Here is a 21,113-nt window from a genome sequence, read left to right as displayed (position 1 = left end):
CGACGTATAACAAAAGTTGAAATAAGCTTCATTCCTTTAATATTTATGAATATATTTGGTATACGAAAACACGGACCCTGTTTACAATTTGAAGAATTTATATTCTGTACCTCAGTTGTTAATCAACAAATGAAATTAAACTTTTTGATGATCGTTTGAATACCTTAAAATTAGTTAGGATTTGTAAGCTGGGTATTTAAAAGGTTCAGTTCAAACTGTGTCAATGTCCCTTTAAATTCTTGTTTCAATGGCCACAATTTTATTCCACTACCACTTTATCAAGAGGAGGTTTCATTGTAAAGTATTTATTAAATTGACATTTGTTAGAACAATTAATTTGTTCTAGACAAACTTTGCATAAGGAGATAAAATCCTTTTATAAAACAATTAACTCATTTTGACACATATTGAGTAATGGTTAATGCCAGTTAATCATTTATTGTTGGCTGAAATTAAGCTGTGCTGTTTTGTTTTTTTATTTGATTTATAAATTATGTACTTAATGCTTACAATACGATAGATTAAGAAATACAAATATATTTTAATCTTGTAAAAAAAAATAATATAAAAATTGGTTTGCATAAAAAACACAAGATTTTATTACAGTTTCAAGTCAATTCTTTACAATGGTAGATCGAAAACACAGAATAAGTCTTCTCCCTTTACGAATTCTGATTATATCAATTAAATGATGCATCTTGTAAAATCAACAACCCTTTAAACTTTTGTCCACATCGAGTAATGTTTTTTATTATTTTAACAGAATGGCCAAAATGACAACAAGAAGTGCGATCACTATCGCAACAAGCACCCAGTGACTCGCACTTATCCCCTTAAACTTTGCAGGCGTTGTGTATAAGATTTCCAAGAACCAAATCCATGTAAAACGACCAGGCCTTATTATATCTGTGCTCTCCAAAGCTGGATCCAAGACCTGTTAATAGAACTCAAGAGTTTATTAGTGTCTCCTGTTTATTTTCATTTTTTAATGGTGTTTATGTTCTAGTGGTCAAAGGAATAGTGGTTGGGGTACTGCAGCGGAATTTGAGGGTAGGGTGGTTGTTAAATAGATTAAACAATAATATCAACGGTATCATTTATAAGTTCTACGGTCTGTATAAATGCAATCCATCAGTAAGCAAATACGGATTAGCGTTCTTTCTCACACACTGAATTTTCAACATAATCCCGCTATTTCGCGATCATTACAGGGTACAATGACTGTCAGCAATATAGTCTATTATTGGGTCGAATGCTGACTGAGTGTTTTTTTTTTACGATTGATAATCTTTTGTTAACACGCTGTGGTTCAGTGGACAGGAAAAACGCATAAAAATTGCTGATAAAATAATATATATATATATATATATATATATATATATATATATATATATATATATATATATATATATATATATATATATATATATATATATATATATATATATATATGTCTCATGTATTTTAAGGTGTTTTGTTTCATTGTTATATCGTTTGCAGTGTACTTGACAATCATGCGATTTGTTTTGTATGAACATCAACAATTGGTTAAGCCTAGCTGTCTTTTTTGTATAAAAATATTTATTTCAAAATACAACTTATCTTAAGCTTCAATACATTTTGCACGCTTAACACTAGTAACAATAGCTTAAGAAATTTTGTGCGTGTTGCTAAAAAATGATTTTAAAGTTTGATATGAAAATTAACATATCTTAATTGAAAAAAATGAAATTGTACAAATACCTGTTTTAAAAACTCCAGCACAGGAATGTCTAAATCTGGGTAATTCTTTGCTTCCACAACACGAATCTTATTGATATTATCGTCACAATAGCTCGTGCAATGCAGATAGTTCAAGTTAGAGATACCAAGAGCTGATTTGAACCTCTCCTCAAACTTTTCAAAGTTTTCTAAAGCTGGTGATCTTTTATCTCTACCCGTCAGCACACCAAAGATAGGAATATCTAAATATTATAAAAAATTCATCAAAATCGGCATATGCCTTTAGATTACAACACTTAACGATCTTTTCGTTCATCAAAGAAGTTTTTAAATGCAGAATATATTGATTTGTTCGACACAACCGCTCTAAGTTACTCCTAATCTTACATGTTTTTTCTCTACAAAAATATTATTGAAAATATCGAAACTTCTTTTCTGGTACATTTTGTTCGATGCAATGACCTTGTTAGCAAATAAAATTTTTCATCAAGTCAAATGCTAACACTTTTTACATTAAATGTTAGTCCATTATGAACACACTTAATTGACGACAGCTTTTCCTATTATTTTTCGATTATATCAAGAAAAACTTGGTACTTGTGACCGGTCAATCGGCATTAACGCGCGCTTCTCCATGGCATCTGATCCGAACTCTGATGATTTGAGGTCCGTGTTTGCTCTTATTTATATTCTTTTACGGATCTTTGAGCTTGAATGCTATTCTTTATCTCCATGTAATACAGTACAATTCATTCATAAAATCCGTTGAAAGAATGATTTTTCTACGCATAACGTTATAAAATGGGGGTTATGAAAAGGAATAGAGAAATAATAATTGTCTTTTGTCTAACATATAAGGTATATACTTGTATTAAAATTACCTCTTTTTTTCGAAATGACAGCCCTGACAGCATTACAAAGCTCAAGTGGTAAATTCGAGTTTGCTGCAGAAGCAACAAAAATAACTCTGTCGATTTTTTTACATTCCGCTGTTAATGGATACATTTTCTCCACCGGCCATGTACCACTCGTTCTTCAATATGAAGAAATAATCATTTTATATATAAGGAAACCTTTTGATATAAACGTATCTGCACAAATGTTATAAAATCATGTTACTTGTAATTTCATTTAAAGAAAAATACCTCATCTTATTTAAAAACTCGTGAACAAGGACATTGGATGGAATTCTTCCGTAGAATAACAACTCAATTGCTTTCCGTGTTACTTGATCATCACTGTCTTCAAAGCCCACTATGTCTAGAATATCTGGAAAAACACATTGCTGGAGATTTTCGTCTGCAAATTCCATGTACTTCTTTTGAAATACCCTTTAAGAAAGTATAAGTCACCACATCACCACATTGTTCTTAAATTAAAAAAAACATTATTTATGTTATTTATTGATCTAAATACTAAGTTATGTTTGAGAATTGTGAAATACACAAAGAATTCCTTCTTTTTTCGAAACAAACTGCCAGTTAAAAACTACCTGGTCATAACTCTAAAAGATTGTAGATTTGCTTTTTTTTTTTAATTATATTAGTACAATTTAACAAACAACATTCTGTATGAATTACATATAATTTGATTTTTTTTTATTGAAACTGCGATTATTTATTCAATTTCCCTAGAGATGTGTATAAAGAACCCTTCTTTATTGACCATACACTGCTGGGTTTTTATAATAAAGACAACAAAAAAACAGAACAAAAACTTTTCTTTTTCTTCAAATTCTTTTCTATAAGTGAAATTAATTATATTAGCGGTGTAAGTTTTCATTTTCATTAACACTACTTAAAAGCTGCATTTCATACCTTAATTCATTGAAAGTTACTAGTAGTAAGAATACGAGTATGTAATATTTGCAACATCCTGTGTTGTTCAATAGACCCTATCCCTGCCACTTTCCATATTCTTTTTTAATACATGTCAGTATTTATATAGCGCTAGATATATCGAATTGGTAATATTTTTTTTACAGTTTAAAATTCAAAATTTATTATCTATAATTCATATACAAATTTGAGTGCTAATGAAGTGCACATTCATTTAAATAACCTACGGGATTGCGCGAAGTGTTATTGCTCCTTCTCCGCGTCCAGTCTTCGCCCATTGTCTATATTCTCCGGTTATACTGGCAATCATGGTATTGATAAAGGAAGATTTTCCAACTCCAGGGGGTCCAATAACAGCTATAGTCATTTGTGACTTTTTGTTCTTTTTGACTTGTTCTAATAATATTTTATGTAGGTCCTCTCTTTTTCTATCCACATCCATAGTCGAAATGATCCTTGCACTATACGTGAAAACATATTGATACATTATACTTTTATGTAAACTAGTTGAAATCTCATTCGTCGACAAACAGTTTTTAAAAACACAATTACCCACGAAATACGAAGCCACGCCTTAAAGCGTGACATCAGACAATATTGCTTGTCGATGGGACGATTTATTTAAAAAAAATATGAAAAGAATTTATGAGCGCACGGTTCACCGTTAAACGATATGTATAATATAAAAACATTGCATGAAGATGAGTGTAACATTAGAAAAATATTACATGTAGTTGAGTGTAATTGTGAAACAGTTCAACCCCAAGAAAATCATTGTCAACCGAGGCACAGCCAAGGTTGACAATGGTTTTCTTGGGGTAAAAGTTTTAAGTGTTACACTCTCTACATGTAATATTTATCATATTAATGAAGTACATTCAAAATATAGATAATAATAACTTTAATATATTTTAAAGTAAAAGAACACTTAGTTTGAATAAGGGATAACAATCGACTAGATCTCTTACATGGCGCTCCGATCCGACCCATTAATCAGCAAAAAAAAAAACCTTCAACAAAACTCGAATCTAGTAAACATGATTATTCTTAACTTACATGTAAAATCAAGTTTTAATTTAATAAGAACATTATATAGACCTAACTTTAACTTGAATAAAACATGCCTTAAGTATCGGATACATCGTAACCAAAAAGTCTCACAGCAAGTGTTTTTTTCTTTTCCCGCATAAGATAGGATTTTTTAACAGAAAATTCTAATTCGAGTAATCGTCCCGCATAAGATAGGATTTTTTAACAGAAAATTCTAATTCGAGTAATCGTCCCGCATAAGATAGGATTTTTTAACAGAAAATTCTATTTCGAGTAATCGTAGCAACACCAACCATAAAACTCAAAACATGCACCAATTAAATTATATATGCATGTGCGTTCTTCGTATATTCCAAGTTCTATCGAAATCAGACCAAAAACTATGTGAGAAGTAACATTTTAAAAGTACGTGTAAATATCCTTCATTTAATATGACACAATATGACACTGATTTTTTGATTATAAAAATGGGAAAAAATCTAAGTCACACTGATATTCCCTTTAAGGATCACTATATACCATCATGCTATAACTGATTATATTTGTGATGCTAACTTTGTTGCTTTACACTCTATTTAAATTTTTTTCACTTTAAATTACTAGATACATCACCAAATATTTTTGAAGGGTTTCTCATTTAGCCTTCACTCGGCACTTAGGGTCATTGACCATTCGTTTTTTTTTTTTTTTGCCGTACAAACACCCGAACTTTCAATTAAAGTGACGACCTTCCGGTCATGAAACGAGCGCTCTACCTTATTGCTTACAATGTCAATGTATCAACCATAGAACTTACAAAATGATGACTTTAAACGAGACTGCTGATATTCTTATTTCATCAACTTGTTTGTCAATAATTTACCTCGTTTTATAAATTGCTCTTACGTAAATCATGCTCTTGCGTTTCGAATCAACTGAGATATATACACTCCGAATGCAGATGATGAAGGTATATTGCTGTATAATAAGGGGAAGTTGACGATAGAAAAGTGAATATTCATACCTTTTAGGCTGTTTTGATCACTGTGAAATCACAAATTTTCCGTTGGGGTTTAATTTTCATTGTTTTCGAGGTGATTTGACGAGACCCAATATTCATGTACACCACGAAATGTAAAATGTTACATAAATAAGTAATCATTAATTCTTGATCCACGAAATGAAATCCCCACGAACCAAGAGATTTTCCAAAAACCACGAAAATTTGACCCCACGGAAATATGTGAAAATAAAATTCATTTGTTTTGGATTATACAACTGTTGATTAAAACCATTTACCTACCTTTTCTTTGATGACAACCGCAGCAAAGTTTCGACAGAAACACGTTTTATCCTGAGAAGATGCGTAAATGAATTAACATTTTGTATGATCAATTTGAAATCAAACACACAGAAGGAAATTTCTAAATTGAACATAAAACATGAAGATATTTTTTTTATTCCAATGAAGATTTTCAAGAGTAAAGTGAAAAGCAATCTCTATGAAATATTGTCTGAACTGTAAGTAAAAATGCAGCGATTTCCTTTTTCATTAGGCTAGTTCAAACTAGTTCAAACTAAGCAGACCAAGCAGATAGGCAACTCTGAATTGAATATTGGGGGCTTTGTTTTTGAAAGGAAAGATCGTATACTACAGACAGGTGGTGGAATTTTAAAATACAGTTCAAATAATATTCCTTTTAAACGTAGAACTGATTTTTAAATCAGTTATATTGAAACAATATGGCTAGAGATAAATCTGAAAACTTCAAAACCTATATTTTATTGCTCTGCTTATCGTCCACAATCTGCCCCCTCCTGCTTGGCGGAGGACCTAGCAAGGGAGGTGAACCGTGCCTCCTGCTGTAACGATACTGAAATAATACTATCAGGTGATTTAAATATTGATCTAATGAAAGACACCCCACAATACTGGACATCTGCTTTAGAAGAGTTTGGACTTTCACAGATAGTTACTGTTCCTACTGGAATAACAAGTACCTCAAGTACCTTAATTAATCATTTTTATAAAACCAAACCAAAAAACATATGTGAAACAAGTGTGCCCCCTATTGCTATTTCTGACCACTATCACTAATTGCATACTGCATAGAGGAAAACATACTGAAATTCAATATCGAGATTTTAAACCAATTGAAAATGAGTTTCTAAGAGATTTAAAAATGCAAATTTTGACACTCTTCTTGAACTTAAAGACACAAACGTGATAATGAATAATTTTTATGATTTATATAATGATATTCTTAACAAGCATGACAAAGTAAAAACTAAAAGAGTCAAGACTGAAATTCGACCTAAATGGCTTACACAGGAAATAAATGATGCTAGACATTTACGCAATTCATATCATTTACAAAGGAGTTCAGAAAATTACAAAATTTGGAGAAATAAAGTGACAAAATTAATAGATCAAGCAAACTCAAAGTATTACCAATAAGCAATTGAAGGAAGCTCAAGTCCTAAAGAAATCTGGAGTTATTTAAACCATTTGGCATCTAATTCCAAATATTTTACACCTATCCGTATTACATAAAATGGTTTAGATTTTGAAAATTTACTGGATAGTGTTGATATTTCTAACAAACACTTTACGGAAAGATTCTGTAAAGAATTAGCAGATATATCAGTACAAAGTTTTGAATCAGAATTATTAAATCGATATACAGAAACTAAACTAGGAAAAGAAAATTCTTTTCAATATTTATGAAATAAGTGAATTTGAAGTATTAAATATGTTGAATACACTTGATGTAAACAAGTCAGCCGATATAGACTTTATCGAAACTCGTCTTCTAAAACTTTCGACGGATGTTCAATGCAAATCTATTACACATCTTATAATTTCGATAGAACTTGGAATATCTTTGCCTCTAGCTTTGATCTTTTAGTTAAATCACAATCTGGATGTTGAGAACTTCATTCATGCCAAACGGCTCTTACAAAACTTACAGATAATTGGCTACAAGCTATGGACCAAGGAAATCTAGTAGGCATAACTTTCATTGATTTTAGGAAGGCATTTGATTTTGGTTAATCATGATATACTTATAAGTAAACTTCAATCATATCACTTTGATCAAATGGCTATTAAGTGGTTCCATTCTTATTTAACCTCAAGGTCTCAGTGTATGAAAATAGGAACATATTCCCCTGATGTTTTGCCCGTCACAGCAGGGGTGCCCCAGGGATCTATCTTAGGTCCCCTATTATTTTTATTGTATATTAATGGTCTCCCTTTACATGTTAATAGAACAGATATTGATATGTTTGCCGATGATGCAAACTTACAAACATGTCATTAAAATAAAGAAGGCATTGAGAATGCCCTAAACTTTGATTTGTGTGAGATTGAAAATTGGTGTTCCAAAAATCAAATGGTGTTGAATACCAACAAGATAAAATGTATGCTTATGGGAACTCAGCAAAGAAAATCAAGATTTGTCTGGATTATAGTATTAATATTTGTCGTTAATACACAACAAGATTGCCACTTTCCCTAAGGATTAAGAATAAAGTTATAATTTGTGAAAGTGCAAGGATGTGTCAATCAAACCCGCCAAAAGATTTAAAGTTTAAATAACTTTTGAATGAAACAAGATTTTTAATTCATTTTTGTGTGAAATGCTATTAAAATATATAATTCGTGATATTATAGAGAAAATATTAAAGATTAACTTCAAATCTGTGAAGACCTTTAAATGGACAAAATATTTTTACTGTACTCGTGATCACGTGTGTTGACCAGGGAATCCACAATTGTATTCACCGATAGCACAATAACGGAATTCAACAAGCGTGAAATTCCTGTAGTATTCGTAGTAACCCATAACGCAATTCTCATTCAGCTGATTTGTCGGTTAAAGTCACAATGGTGCCTCATTTGCTAATCTGACGTCAAAAAATATAGTCCCGGTTCCCATGCAAAATATTTGTCTAAAAAGAATTTTTTATCCATGATAGCAGAAAATTGTTTCATAGAGAATACATATGATTTAAACTTGAATGAATTCAAGAAAGATCGATTTAAGTACTTTTCTACAGAATGATATTACAGGGTGATGAAAACTAAAACGCAGCATAACTTGCCAGACACTGTCAGAGCTACTCTGAACTTATCAGGTTTTATAATTTGCAGAAAACCGAAAAATTAAAGATTCCGAAAACATTAGTAGGGATGAAAAGGGCAGCCCGGATTATATTAAATATGACTTATGATGACCCTTCACTACCATTATTCTAAAAACTTGGATGGCTGACCATATACGAGTTGATAGATTTTCATAAATATGTATTACTGTACAAAACACTTCATTATATGGCACCTACTTAAGAGACTCTTTTGAATGTATATCTTGTACATGTAGTAGTTATGTTTTACGATCAGAAACGAACTATGACCTTCATCTACCGAAATTTTGAACTAATCAATTCCAAAAATTCTTTTCATTATTCCGATGTTTATTTATGGAACAAATTACCTTTGTATGTACGTTTTTCACAGAATCTATACATATTTTGTAAACATGTAGAAACATTTATTATAAGTAAAATGTCTTAAAATCTATATGCACTTGTATTTTTACATCATGTTCGATTATTTATTATTGTACAATGTTTTTATAATTGTATTATTGTGAACATGCTTAGAGGGCCCCAAGGAAGACTAGTGCATCGTACTAATCAGGTTACCATCTTAAAAAAGTATTATTATTATTATCATTATTATTATTAAGCATCAACCGAAACACCTTTTAGTAGACAAAAGTCCCCTTAATTGGTTTCACCCATTTAGCTTGTTTTACATAAAGGGAACGTATAACTTTAGTACCTTCATCTTTGTGTTTATTTTTTTTAAGTATTTCACTTTTTGTAGCATAACTATCATGTTTGAAGATTTCCACTTGGTTTCAACCTAAAACAGCGGTATTAGCTGTTTACAATTGCTGTTCGATGTTTTTTAATTTGCATTTTTTTGAAAAAAATGTACACATTGCCTTATTGGCAAGTAAGTAAGGATATCGTTCAAAATAATCATATCGAAAGATTTATGGTAATTACAATGGAAACATCAATAATTACAATGGAAACAACAAACCAGTGGTTTGAAGTGTTTACCTCTTGTTGACTCGGGAATGTAATAATTATAACTATATTTTTTTAAGATTGTATATTGTTTTACATCCCTCTCGAGAATTTTTCACTCACATGGAGACGTCACCGTATCCCGGTGAAGGGCTTCAAATTTTGACCTTTACTCGGCACTCAGAGCCATTGAGCAGTGAGGGATCTTTATCGTACCAACGTCTGCTGCTGACACGGGGCCTCGACTTTAAAGGTTTCATCCGAAGGACCCGCAACTTTCACTACAAAGTGCCGAGCGCATGATGAAGGAACAGTTGCTACCCATTTCATCGACTAGGTCAGTCGCGGCCGAGATACGAACCCACGACCTCCCGCGATCACGGAGCGAGCGCTTTACCGACTGAGCTACCGTGAACGGTATTTATATATTTTTTTTTACTAAGAAACAAATTATTTAACCCACCTTAAACCATACTAAACTAAAGGAAATAATGCTGAATGTCTTTCAATTGACTGTAGGCCTATATGAAAGAACGAGGTAAGGTTTTACTTTGATATTAACAAAAAGTAATCAGGTGTTATTATTAAAATGTACTTTTCCACATAATCTGGCACTAATGTTACCAAGATTTCGTTAGAAATTAACTTAGCCACTGGTACATTTGTGTAAAATTGTGCAATATGGGACATACCAGGTAAATATTGATATTATTCACGTAGCCGGATTTTTACTAAGCCGAAATTTATTAATATTGCTGATAAAAACAACGTCTAAGCTTCTCCACATGATTTGGCACTGGAGTTACCAAGAATTCGTTAGCAAAAACTTAAGTTACTACAGTTACTAACTTTGCAGATGAAAACTATCACTTAGCTTTTCCGCATCATTTGGCATTGACGTTACGTAGATATCTTTAGTAATAGATACAGCTACTAGAACTCTTTATGTAAATATGTGTGCTATTTGGGGATACAAATGTCGATACTTTTGAAGTAGCTGGATTTCAAAATCGCTGATATTCACTGATATTGCTTATAAAAACAATCTCTTAGCTTTTCCATATGATTTGGCACTGATATCACCAAGATATCGTTAGAAATAAACTCAGCTACTAGTACCTTATTAGTAAAATTGTGCAATTTTGGGATACAAGTGTTGGTATTCTTAAAAAGGCTGAATTTTTACATCGCTTTTATCTGCCGATATTACTGATAAAAATAATCAACTAGCTTTTCCATATGACATGGCACTGGAGTCAACAAGATATCGTTAGAAATAGATATCAGCGATGTTTAAATCCAGCTTTTTCAACAATATCAACATCTGTATCCAAAAATTGCACAATTTTACACAAAAGTATTAGTAGTGTACTTCTAACGATATCTTAGAAACAGCATTATCAGGTCATGTGGAAAAGCAAAGAGACAGTTCTTATCAGCAATATCAGTAGGTAACAGCGATGTAAAAATCCAGCTACGTCAATATTAACATTTTTATCCCAAAATTGCACAATTTTACACAAAAGGCACAAGAAGCTGAGTTTGTTTCTAATGATATCTTGGTAACTTTAGTGTCAGATCATGTGAAAACGTTTAGACATTGTTTTTAACAGCGATAACAGTGGATATCAGCTATGTAAAAATTCACCTTCTTCAAGAATATCTATATTCGTATCCCAAAATTGCATTATTTTACACAAAAGGTACTAGAAGCTGAGTTCATTACTAAAGTTATCTTGGTAACATCAGTGCCAAAGCATGTGGAAAAGCTTAATGATAGTTTTTATCAGCAATATCAGTAAATATCAGCAATGTAAAAATCCTATACTTCAATAATATCAACAGTTTTATCCAAAAATCGCACAATTTTAGAAAAAAAAGATACTAGTAGCCGAGTTTATTACTAAGGTTATTTTCAGTGCCAAAGCATGTTTAAAAGCTAGAGACAGTTTGTATCACCAATATTAATAGATAGTATCTTATAAAAAATCCGGCTTCTTCAATTATATCAACATTTGTATCCAAAAATCGCACAATTTCAGAAACAAAGGAATTAGCTAGAATATCCCAAAATTGCATGATTTTACACAAAAAGGTACCAGAAGGTTCTTGCAATTTACCAGTAGCTAGTAACTAATAACCAACCTTTCTTCTCGTAGCCAGTTACTAGAAGCCAACTTCATACACTTGTCGTAGCCAGCTACTTTTAGCCAGTTACTAGTCACTGGATTTTACGAGGAGCGCTGACTTTTACAGTTGATGGCTTACTTTTACACTAAGAAAATATATGGTAGCACTTTTACGATATACAAATTTAGTAGGGATAGCAATCGATTACAGAATTGCTAATCGGTTAACCGCAAGACGTTCCGACCGACTAACCGGTTAACCGTATCAAAATACGCATTTTCGTAATATACATAATTCTTTTTTCCTTTGAAGATCTATTCATATATAAAAGAAGACTGAAAAAGTCTATATGTTAAATTATTATTTGTCTTTATTCTTGCTTTTAAAAAAATATAAGCGTATCTATTTTATTTTATTTCAATATAGACTGGGCAGGCACGTAGCATCGATTTTGAAAGGGGGGGCAGCCACAGAAATTTTTTTTTTTACTTACCTGAAAAAGTTGACAAGCAAAAAAAAATTAAAACGTAACTTGCCCAAAATCCTATTTCGTGGGGGAGGGGGGGGGGGTTAGAGACAAACTTTTTTCACTGCAATTTTTTAAGCTTTTAGTACTAACAGTACTATATTTCCTTAGTAATACTTTACTTTAGTAAAGAGTGGGGGGGGGGGGGGCAACCAGACTTTCAATGAACATTTTCAATAGTAAAAGGATTGTTGGCAAAAAAAGTGGGGGGGGGGGGGCAGGCCCCTCTGTCCCCCCCCCCTCCCTGTTGGTACGACCCTGCTGGGGAAAAAAATTAATAAAAGCACGCACGAATCATGTCTAAGTAATAACTGATATTTTTCTAATTCAGATTTCACATACGTTTATTCTGCGTTGCCACCATAATTAAAAAGATTTAAGTCTAAAATACATCACTTAATTTTTGTGTTTAAACAGCAATTAACACTTCAAACACAAATATGACCAATTAATTACCCTACAATCTCAATCCTGAGAACAATAATTACATCCAAGTCATATTGGATATGTGAAAACGCCGAATTATCAATGTTTGTGCAAATATTTCTTTTAAAAAAAAATGAATTAATGCTGACAAAATTATGTTCTAATGTATATAAATTTTAATTTTTTTTCCGACTAATGCCTAGGTCACATTTTCCGGCCGGTAGCCGTAGACCGGTGGTAATTGGTGGTAATCCGTGGTGTTAACGATGTCCCAACACCGGTCCACATTGGCCTAAAAGTCCTTAAAGAATCAGTCACATTATCCAGCGATGGGTATACGATAGGCAAACAATGTGTTTTATGATAAAAATGGCGTGCTTGCCGGCCGGACTTACGAAGGCCCAGCGATGCAATGCTAATTATGAAACGATGTTCCAGGATAATCGGCCGAAGTATATTTCTTCGCTCATACCTTGGTGAACATGGTTCGAACATCGGTCGACTACGGGCCAATGTTTGATCGAACACCACTCATCCCCCCGATGACCTCAGATTCAACGGATATTGGACGATGCTCGGTCATACGAGTGCCGATCCCTAAAAGATGTGTTAATGATGGGTTACCGATGAGGAGTTATGAGGGGCATCGTTGGAGACATCGCTAATTTTTAACCACGAATTATTTCCTACCGATTCGCAAAATGGCCGTAGTCACCGTCCGATCACAAATGGTGTCCGGGCGGCAACCACGCCATTTTCATCAAAAACCGCATCGTATACCCCATCGCTGGATAATGTGACTGATACTTAACCGATTACAGATTTTCTTACCGATTGCCATCGTTCCAACCCTCGGGGAAGTAATTGTCATTTGTATTTATTAATTCAATTTGCTTTAAATCAGATATGTGTTACGCTCCGAAATTCTGATTGTCGTTATACAATCTTTGTTTCGCTCCAAAATTGTAATTGTCGATTAATAAAGTGCTCATCGACCATCAGAATTTCGGAGCGTAACAAGGATTTGATTTTAATCAGTTTGCTTTTTTTTGTAAATTGCCCGGTGAATATGTATTATGAACTTTGATGTATAACTGCTATAAATGAAAACTTAGTATGTTATATGTAAATACGTCTCAGTTAATTTCTATGTAAGTTAATACCATATATCACTCTTTTGTCTTTCATGCTTTAAAACTATTCAAGGCATGAATTTGAAAGGTGTTTTCGGGGGATGTTGTAGTCAGTTTCACTAGTACACCAACAGATACTTTGAAAAATAATTCAATATCTTTTCTTCCTCTTGTTTTTTTTTGCGTTAAAAATTACGAAAAATATATTCCGAATTCCCGATATTAAATTACAGAAATCAGCATCATTTAAATTTCTACGGCAAATGAACAGTAAAATTCTGGAAAATTTATCAATGAAATATAGGCGATAACGAACAGTATTCGGAGGTCCGTGTTTGCTCTGCTCTTATTCTGTATTGTTTAATGGACTTTGAGATTGAATACTGTTCAATATCTCTATATCCTTCATTCAAGATTAAAAGCCATAAAGCAATACAAAATAGGAGCAGAGCAATCACGGATTTCCAAAACATCGGAGAGGGGATCAGGTGCCAAAGAGGAACGAGCATCAACGTTTTCGATATTGTCATTTTATACATGAATCGATCGCCGAAAAAAACATCAATAATCGTTTCAAGGAGTGTATTGGAATATATAAGAGATGGGATCTATTGGCGCCAAGATAAAAACGGGACCTGTCTTACGTATGAGTGCTAAAAGCGAATCAGGAAAGCGAACGCCGGAATCGCTCTAGCAGACCGAGAGCTGATTCCAAGCAAACGTGGAACAAACACAAGGCGAACCCAGAGCAATCTTAAAATAACTGAAAGCGGACCCAAAGCGAACCCCGAGCGAACCCAAGAAGCAAACCCGGGGTGCGCTTTTGGTTCGCCCTAGTGTTAGGTTGTGTGCTGTCGGAACTGTAGTTATTTCCTAATTTTCGATTCTTATTAAAATCAATTGCAGTATATAATACATATTATTTCATGCTTTTCTTCTAGGGTTATGTTATTGAGAGAAATATTTATATTGTTAATCATACTTATATATATATATATATATATATATATATATATATATATATATATATATATATATATATATATATATATATATATATATATATATATATATATATATATTATGAGATTTTGTGGGAGATAAGTGCAATTAATTCCCAGTGTTTTGTCTGAAGAAATAAGTCTTATGAAGAATATTGAGATAACAAACAGTTTTCAATAACAAAGTTAGATCTCTTTGTTATTCAGTATTGCCCGAATGATATTTTAATGAAATAAATAGCTTATTTTTAAGCAAAGTTTAATTCGACAATTTTTTCCGTATGTTTTTATGACTGTTCATTTGTTTTTGTTTTTTTTTTAATTTCGTTTTAATTTATACATGTCTCGAGTTTTCAAGGAAAAAATCAAGCTTTTCAAAGTAATGATTTACGTTTCTCAACTTGAAAACGATAACGCTTTTTCCTATACGTTTGAGAATTAAAGAAGTGCATAATTATATGACTCAACCGCCATTTTTTTTTATTCTTATGGGAAATAGCTATTTTTTAAATTAAATATGTTTGTTACAATTAAGTCGAAGGAAACTCCATAATAAAAAAAATAGTCTATTCGTCTATGTACTTAAAAAGTACGCAAAAATAATTTCTTACCTGCCTCCTCTCTGCTCTATTTCGCAAAGTAAACTACAACTTTCGTGCAACCTTGAATAAAAAGAATGCAATCTCAAAAACAGAGTATCTTGTTGCAGACTTGCATGCATAATATGGGTAAACAGATTAGTTCATAAATTTTTAAAAAGCTTTTCAATAAAGAAGGGCTTATTCCTTACTTTTTTACAATATTGTGGCCCAGTTTTAATCGCAGGGTCAATAATTTCTAGATCATTTTCCACACTACAAACACATTTTTATCTGCTGATCTGGCAGAATTTTTTTCCTTCTTAAAAAGCTCTAATATCTAGATTTTTCCAAATATTCAGAGGTAAAATGACAGGATCCATCCCCCATTGCACGCTATCCCACTCTGTGAATTTAGAGGTCTGAGTTCCCGCTCCTCCCAATCTGTACTGTCTCAAAGGACCTTGACGTTTGATTCCTGTTTGTTATCTTCAAATCTTATTCTAGACCCCAGAATCGAGTCATGAACAGAAACAGATTGTCTTTTACATCACACTGGAAAACGGGGCGGTCCTTCGGATGAGACCGTATAAGCCGAGGCCCCGTGTCACAGCAGATGTGGCACGATAAAAATCCCTCCCTGCTCAAAGGCCGTAAGTGCCGAGCATAGACCTAATTTTGCAGCCCTTCACCGGCAATGGTGACGTCTCCATATCAGTGAAATATTCTGGAGAGGGACGCTAAACACTATAAAATCAATCAATCAATCAAACATGTTGCTTTTGTTACACTGCTATTTCATCCGCCGTCTACCTGACATTTTTGTCAAAACCTCAAATACATTAAATTGTACTAATAATTTAATAATCTTGTGCGTTGCCGGTAAAACTCAGTTTGCGACCATTAAATCTGCATTATGGTTGCAAATCCAAATAAAGATACTTATTCCCTATTTTTCGATTTTTATAGTATTTTGTCTGCAACAATTAGTCATTCTCAGTTACTGAGTATTGTGTCAAAATTAATTGTAATGAAAGAAAAATATGAGTAATGATACATATAATCTAACTAAAATGAATTAAGACATCGACAAGTGTAAATTAATGGGAATGACGCTCTAATAAGATGTTTCCAAGAAAGCAATGTTTTTTTTACCCCCTGACCTTGATGTTTAACCTAATTTTCAAAAGTTTTAACGTGATTACGTTTGAATGACATATGATAGGGCATACATATATTACAGAATATGCAATAATAATTATAATGACATATTATCCACTTAGACAGAAAGCAAAGGACCATAATTCTTTGAATTTGCTAGTTTATTATTCCTTTTGATACGAAAACATCCTCATATAATGTAGATTCAAGTTTTTATGTCCTGTTAAGAATATGAACTTGAAATACAGTGTTTGTCATTCATCCGTCCTTCTATCTTTTTATCCTTCCGTCTGTTCGTCCTTCAGTCTTTTCGTCCTTCCGTCTTTTCGTCCTTCCATCTTTTTATCCTTCGGTCTTTTCTTCCATCGCACTTTACATTTACCTCAGTTCACGTCTCATTTTCAAAGAAACTATTCGCGATCTTTGTATTTAACTTGATAGACTGATAAATATTGATCAGAGCTGTGGAACTCATCTACATTTTTTTTTTTACATTAACCTTTCCTTTGGCGTCACATTTTTTTAAAATTTTTGTTTAGCACAACTTGTATGTAGCACAGTTTTAAAGATATCATACAGTTGCAGCAAAGTGTAATCAAACTTCATATGTTGACACATAGTGATGTAATCTTTCCAACTGCATCACCATTTTTGACGTATTTTTTTTTTTAAATTACTGTTTAGCTAAGTTTGAAAAAAACCATTCAAAGTTACTTATCAATTCTTAATTTCAAATTAGTATAATATATTTTAAAATATAAAATAATCGATTCATGATATTTTTATTCTTTTGCAAGTAGTAAAGGCCTACAGATGTTAGCTTTCCAGCTGCATAGATATTTTGACCTCAACTTTCTCTATGATCTCTCTTTTATTAAATAATTATTGTTAAACTCAGCTTCAAATAAATCATTCAAGCTATTTTATAAAACCTGATATGCTGACGGGTATTTCTGGGAGCTATTTAACAGCATCAAACCATTCACGTTAGCTCGGTCAGTAGATCGGAAGGTCGTGACTTTGAATCTCGAATAAGTCGTTCAAAAATGGGTAAACTATTTCTTCGCGATGCGTTCGGCAATTTGAGGTGAAAGTTGTGGGCCTTACGGATGAGACCTTTAAAACACTAGGCCCTCATCACAGCAGGCGTTGGCTATAAAGCAATACAAAATAGGAGCAGAGCAAACACGGACTTCCGAAACATCATAGGTGGGATCAGGTGTCATGGAGAAGTGAGCATCCCCTGCCGACCGGTCACACCCGCCCTATGCTCCTTGTCATGATCGGGAAATAGCGGGAAAATTTGTCGTCCATTCAGTGTATTAATGATGGACTAACAATTGGTATGAAAAACGTCAGTCAGCATTTGGCTTAGGCTCTTAATGCTCTTGCTGACAAGGTCACTGCATCGGCCACAGAACTCACGAAATTATGATCCTAAACGAGAAATTGTTCACACCTAGAGCATTCCCTTTGAGTAACAAATCAACTGAGATATATATGCTCCGTGTGCAGGCGATGAAAGTATATTGCTACATAAGTAAGGGAAGTTGAAGAAAGAAAAGTTATACATGTTCACGTTTATCTTAAAACTTGTTTGTTAGATTACCATTAACGTCTTTTTCAAGTAAATATATCCCTATATGAAACAGATGTGTCCGACTCCGTGGTATCTTTTATCTCAAGCTCACCAGGTATATTTTGTCGACCTGGAAATGAAAATTACTATTGTTAATTGACAATACGTTGTCGATATATCTAAATGTTGAGTTGAAGGCCATAGCAAGTGTTTTCTTCTTTTCATGCATAAGATTTTGCACAAATTTTGCTTCATATGAATATAAAAATAGGTCTGCTAATAACGGAGCACAATTTGTACTCATGAGAATTTCAATAGATTGTTGGAATACCTGGTCTCCGAAATGCACATAGATATTGTCAATTTGAAATTCAAGCAACTCTTTGATGTCAACTCCAGAGTACTTGTGTAGCAATCAGAATGTTTTTTAACAAAATAATTTTATAAATGACCAATGACTTGTGAGTAAAGTTGGAGGCAGAAGAAGAGCAAACAGAGTCCTCCAGAACATCAGAGGTGGGACCATGTGCCATGGAGGAGTGAACATTCTCTTTCGACATTTCACATCCATCGTATACTCTTTGTCATGATCGGAAAATAACGGGAAAATCTGTCGCGTCCACAATTCAGTGTGTATGTAATGACCAAATTATAAGTATGAAAAAAATTAGTCGGAATTTGATTGATTGTATACTGTTTTACGTCCCGCTCCAGAATATTTCACTGATATGGAGACGTCACCATTGCCGGTGAAGGGCTGCAAATTTAGGCCTATGCTCGGCACTCAGGGCCTTTGAGCAGGGAGGGATCTTTATCGTGCCACACCTGCTGTGACACGGGGCCTCGGTTTATACGGTCTCATCCGAAGGAATGCCCCATTTAGTCGCCTTTTACGACAAGCAAGGGGGTACTGAGGACCTATTCTAACCCGGATCCCCACGGGGTAGTCGGAATTTGATCTGTATTTGCCGACAAAGTCGTTATATCCACAATAGAACTTACGAAGTGATAACTTTGAACGTTTTTTTTGTTTCAACCTTATATAAATGTCGGGAATTTCAAAGTTGAGTTTTCTAAGGTCCTACTATATTCCTCGATAAACAGAACTCGCACAAGCATGGGAACTTATGATATTTTGTTGTTGTTTGTGTGAGCTATGAACGTACTCTCACATTTATTGAACTAAACAGACAGTCTTTTTGATGACAGAATCTTGGTAGTTGATGCCGCCTGCGTGCATGCGTAGTGTCACAGCGTATGCTCTAGTGTCGCGGACTAAAGTATTGAACATTTCCTTCGCAGACTCGAATCCCACTGTGGGACGTGAAGTCCTATCCTTTGCATGAGACCTTATAAACTAAGTACCCGTAATGTATATGTTTCAAGGCTCTTTATTCTATTATTTGGTTGCATTTCAACTTATAGTTGTTTTAAATAAATATTTTTAAAAAATTCAATATAGTTTGCACAACATTTTCTGATAAAAAAGCGATGTCAGTAATTTTACATGACACCCTCGTATATATACGGTATTAGAATTTCAGAAATAAACTTACGATATTTTTTACGCTATTAAGCATCGGACTGTCTCTATGTATTTTCATTGGAGAAAGCTTGATAAAATTGAAAAGAATTTGACATACATTGTGATAAATGTAGGACTAAGAATCTTTTATTACCTTCCTTAGGATGTTTAATGTAATAAACAAAAAGGAATTAGCAGTTTAGCAACCGATTGCTTTTTAGTTCATTCACACTTGATAAAATTCTTACAAATAGTCGTAGATTTTCAGTATACTCATAACTTTATCTCATATTATGAAGTAATATGCTTTTTCAAAAAGAAGATAAAGGAAAAAATAAAAATACTTACTCGTTGACTTTAGAGTTCAGTTGGTTTTGTTTTGAGATTGTTCTGATATAGACTTTGAAAACGATTATGGTATATGCACAAGAAGCTTTTCAATATGAATGGCTTTTGTTCGTCACTAAATGCGACGGACCAATCTAACTTATCCAGTTCCGCTAAATAGTCTTGGTCCAATCCCTTTGGTATGTCGCAATCATGTACAAAATTGATTTTTTCCCGCTTCTAAAATTATTTTGTCTTAGATAAAAAAAAAAGGTTTTTTGTGATTGCTATCGACCGGTGCCTGTCATTTTTGTCATTGTTGTCATAAATATTATCAATTGCAACCAAATCTAAGTCAAACTATTGCCAGGCAAAATAAAAGGGTTATTGATAAATTCAATCAAAGGATCACCCCCTCTTACAAGGGGAGACATATCGATTTTAATGAATGATTAAAGCTTCATTAAACTGATTTTTAACGTGTCATTAAATTCCGTTGTTCAAAGTATTAGTGAACGAATCGGTACATTAAACCTTCATTATATTCCTCAACTTTAATGAAGTTAAGTGGGCTTCATTAAATGGTCATTGAGTATGGCGGCCTACGTTATGTTCTGCCCGCTTGGCAGAGGTGGGATCAGGTGCCATGGAGGAGTAAGAATCCCATGCCGACCGGTCACACCTGCCGTGTGCTCCTTGTCATGATCAGGAAATAACAGGGAAAATCCGTCGTCAATTCAGTGTATAAATAATGGACTAACAGTTGGTATGAAAAACGTCAGTCAGCATTTGACTCAATGATAACCTGTATTTGCTGACATGGTCATTGTATCGATCATAGAACTTACAAAATGATGACTTTAACCGAGACTGCTGATATCCTTGTTTCGTCAACTTGCTTGTCAATAATTTACCTCGTTGTAGAAATTGTTCATACGTATAGCATGCTCTTGCGTATCGAATCAACTAAGATTTATATACTCATTATGCAGGTGATGAAGGTATATTGCTGCATAAGTAAGGGAAGTTGACGAT

At 33.3% G+C, this 21,113-nt stretch overlaps 1 protein-coding gene across 1 annotated transcript; it reads right to left on the bottom strand.

Moving 5' to 3' along the window:
* Positions 1-618: 618 nt before the first annotated feature.
* LOC134264967 (uncharacterized) lies at positions 619-20,144 on the bottom strand. Its single transcript, XM_062747211.1, has 8 exons — positions 20,100-20,144; positions 15,520-15,570; positions 5,893-5,943; positions 3,788-4,021; positions 2,868-3,053; positions 2,604-2,755; positions 1,744-1,964; positions 619-934 (listed from the first exon to the last, which is right to left on the bottom strand). The coding sequence occupies exons 4-8, from the start codon at positions 4,000-4,002 to the stop codon at positions 752-754; spliced, it is 957 nt and encodes a 318-aa protein (XP_062603195.1). The 5' UTR covers positions 4,003-4,021; positions 5,893-5,943; positions 15,520-15,570; positions 20,100-20,144; the 3' UTR covers positions 619-751.
* Positions 20,145-21,113: the final 969 nt, after the last annotated feature.

Source organism: Saccostrea cucullata, unplaced genomic scaffold (assembly GCF_032062105.1).
Source record: "Saccostrea cucullata isolate Sc308-1 unplaced genomic scaffold, CSIRO_AGI_Scuc_v1 ctg2236, whole genome shotgun sequence".
Taxonomy (NCBI): Eukaryota; Metazoa; Mollusca; class Bivalvia; order Ostreida; family Ostreidae; genus Saccostrea; species Saccostrea cuccullata.
Note: the sequence above shows the minus strand (reverse complement) of the source record. Positions and strands in the feature narration are given on the sequence as shown.

Bases quoted from the DNA above. Each gene is read 5' to 3' on its own strand.
- LOC134264967 (XM_062747211.1), bottom strand. From the start codon at position 4,002: ATGGATGTGGATAGAAAAAGAGAGGACCTACATAAAATATTATTAGAA. The intron at 1,965-2,603 runs GTAATTTTAATA...TATAATATTTAG, and splicing joins TGTCATTTCGAAAAAAAGAG to ATATTCCTATCTTTGGTGTG. The intron at 935-1,743 runs GTATTTGTACAA...TTCTATTAACAG, and splicing joins TGCTGGAGTTTTTAAAACAG to GTCTTGGATCCAGCTTTGGA.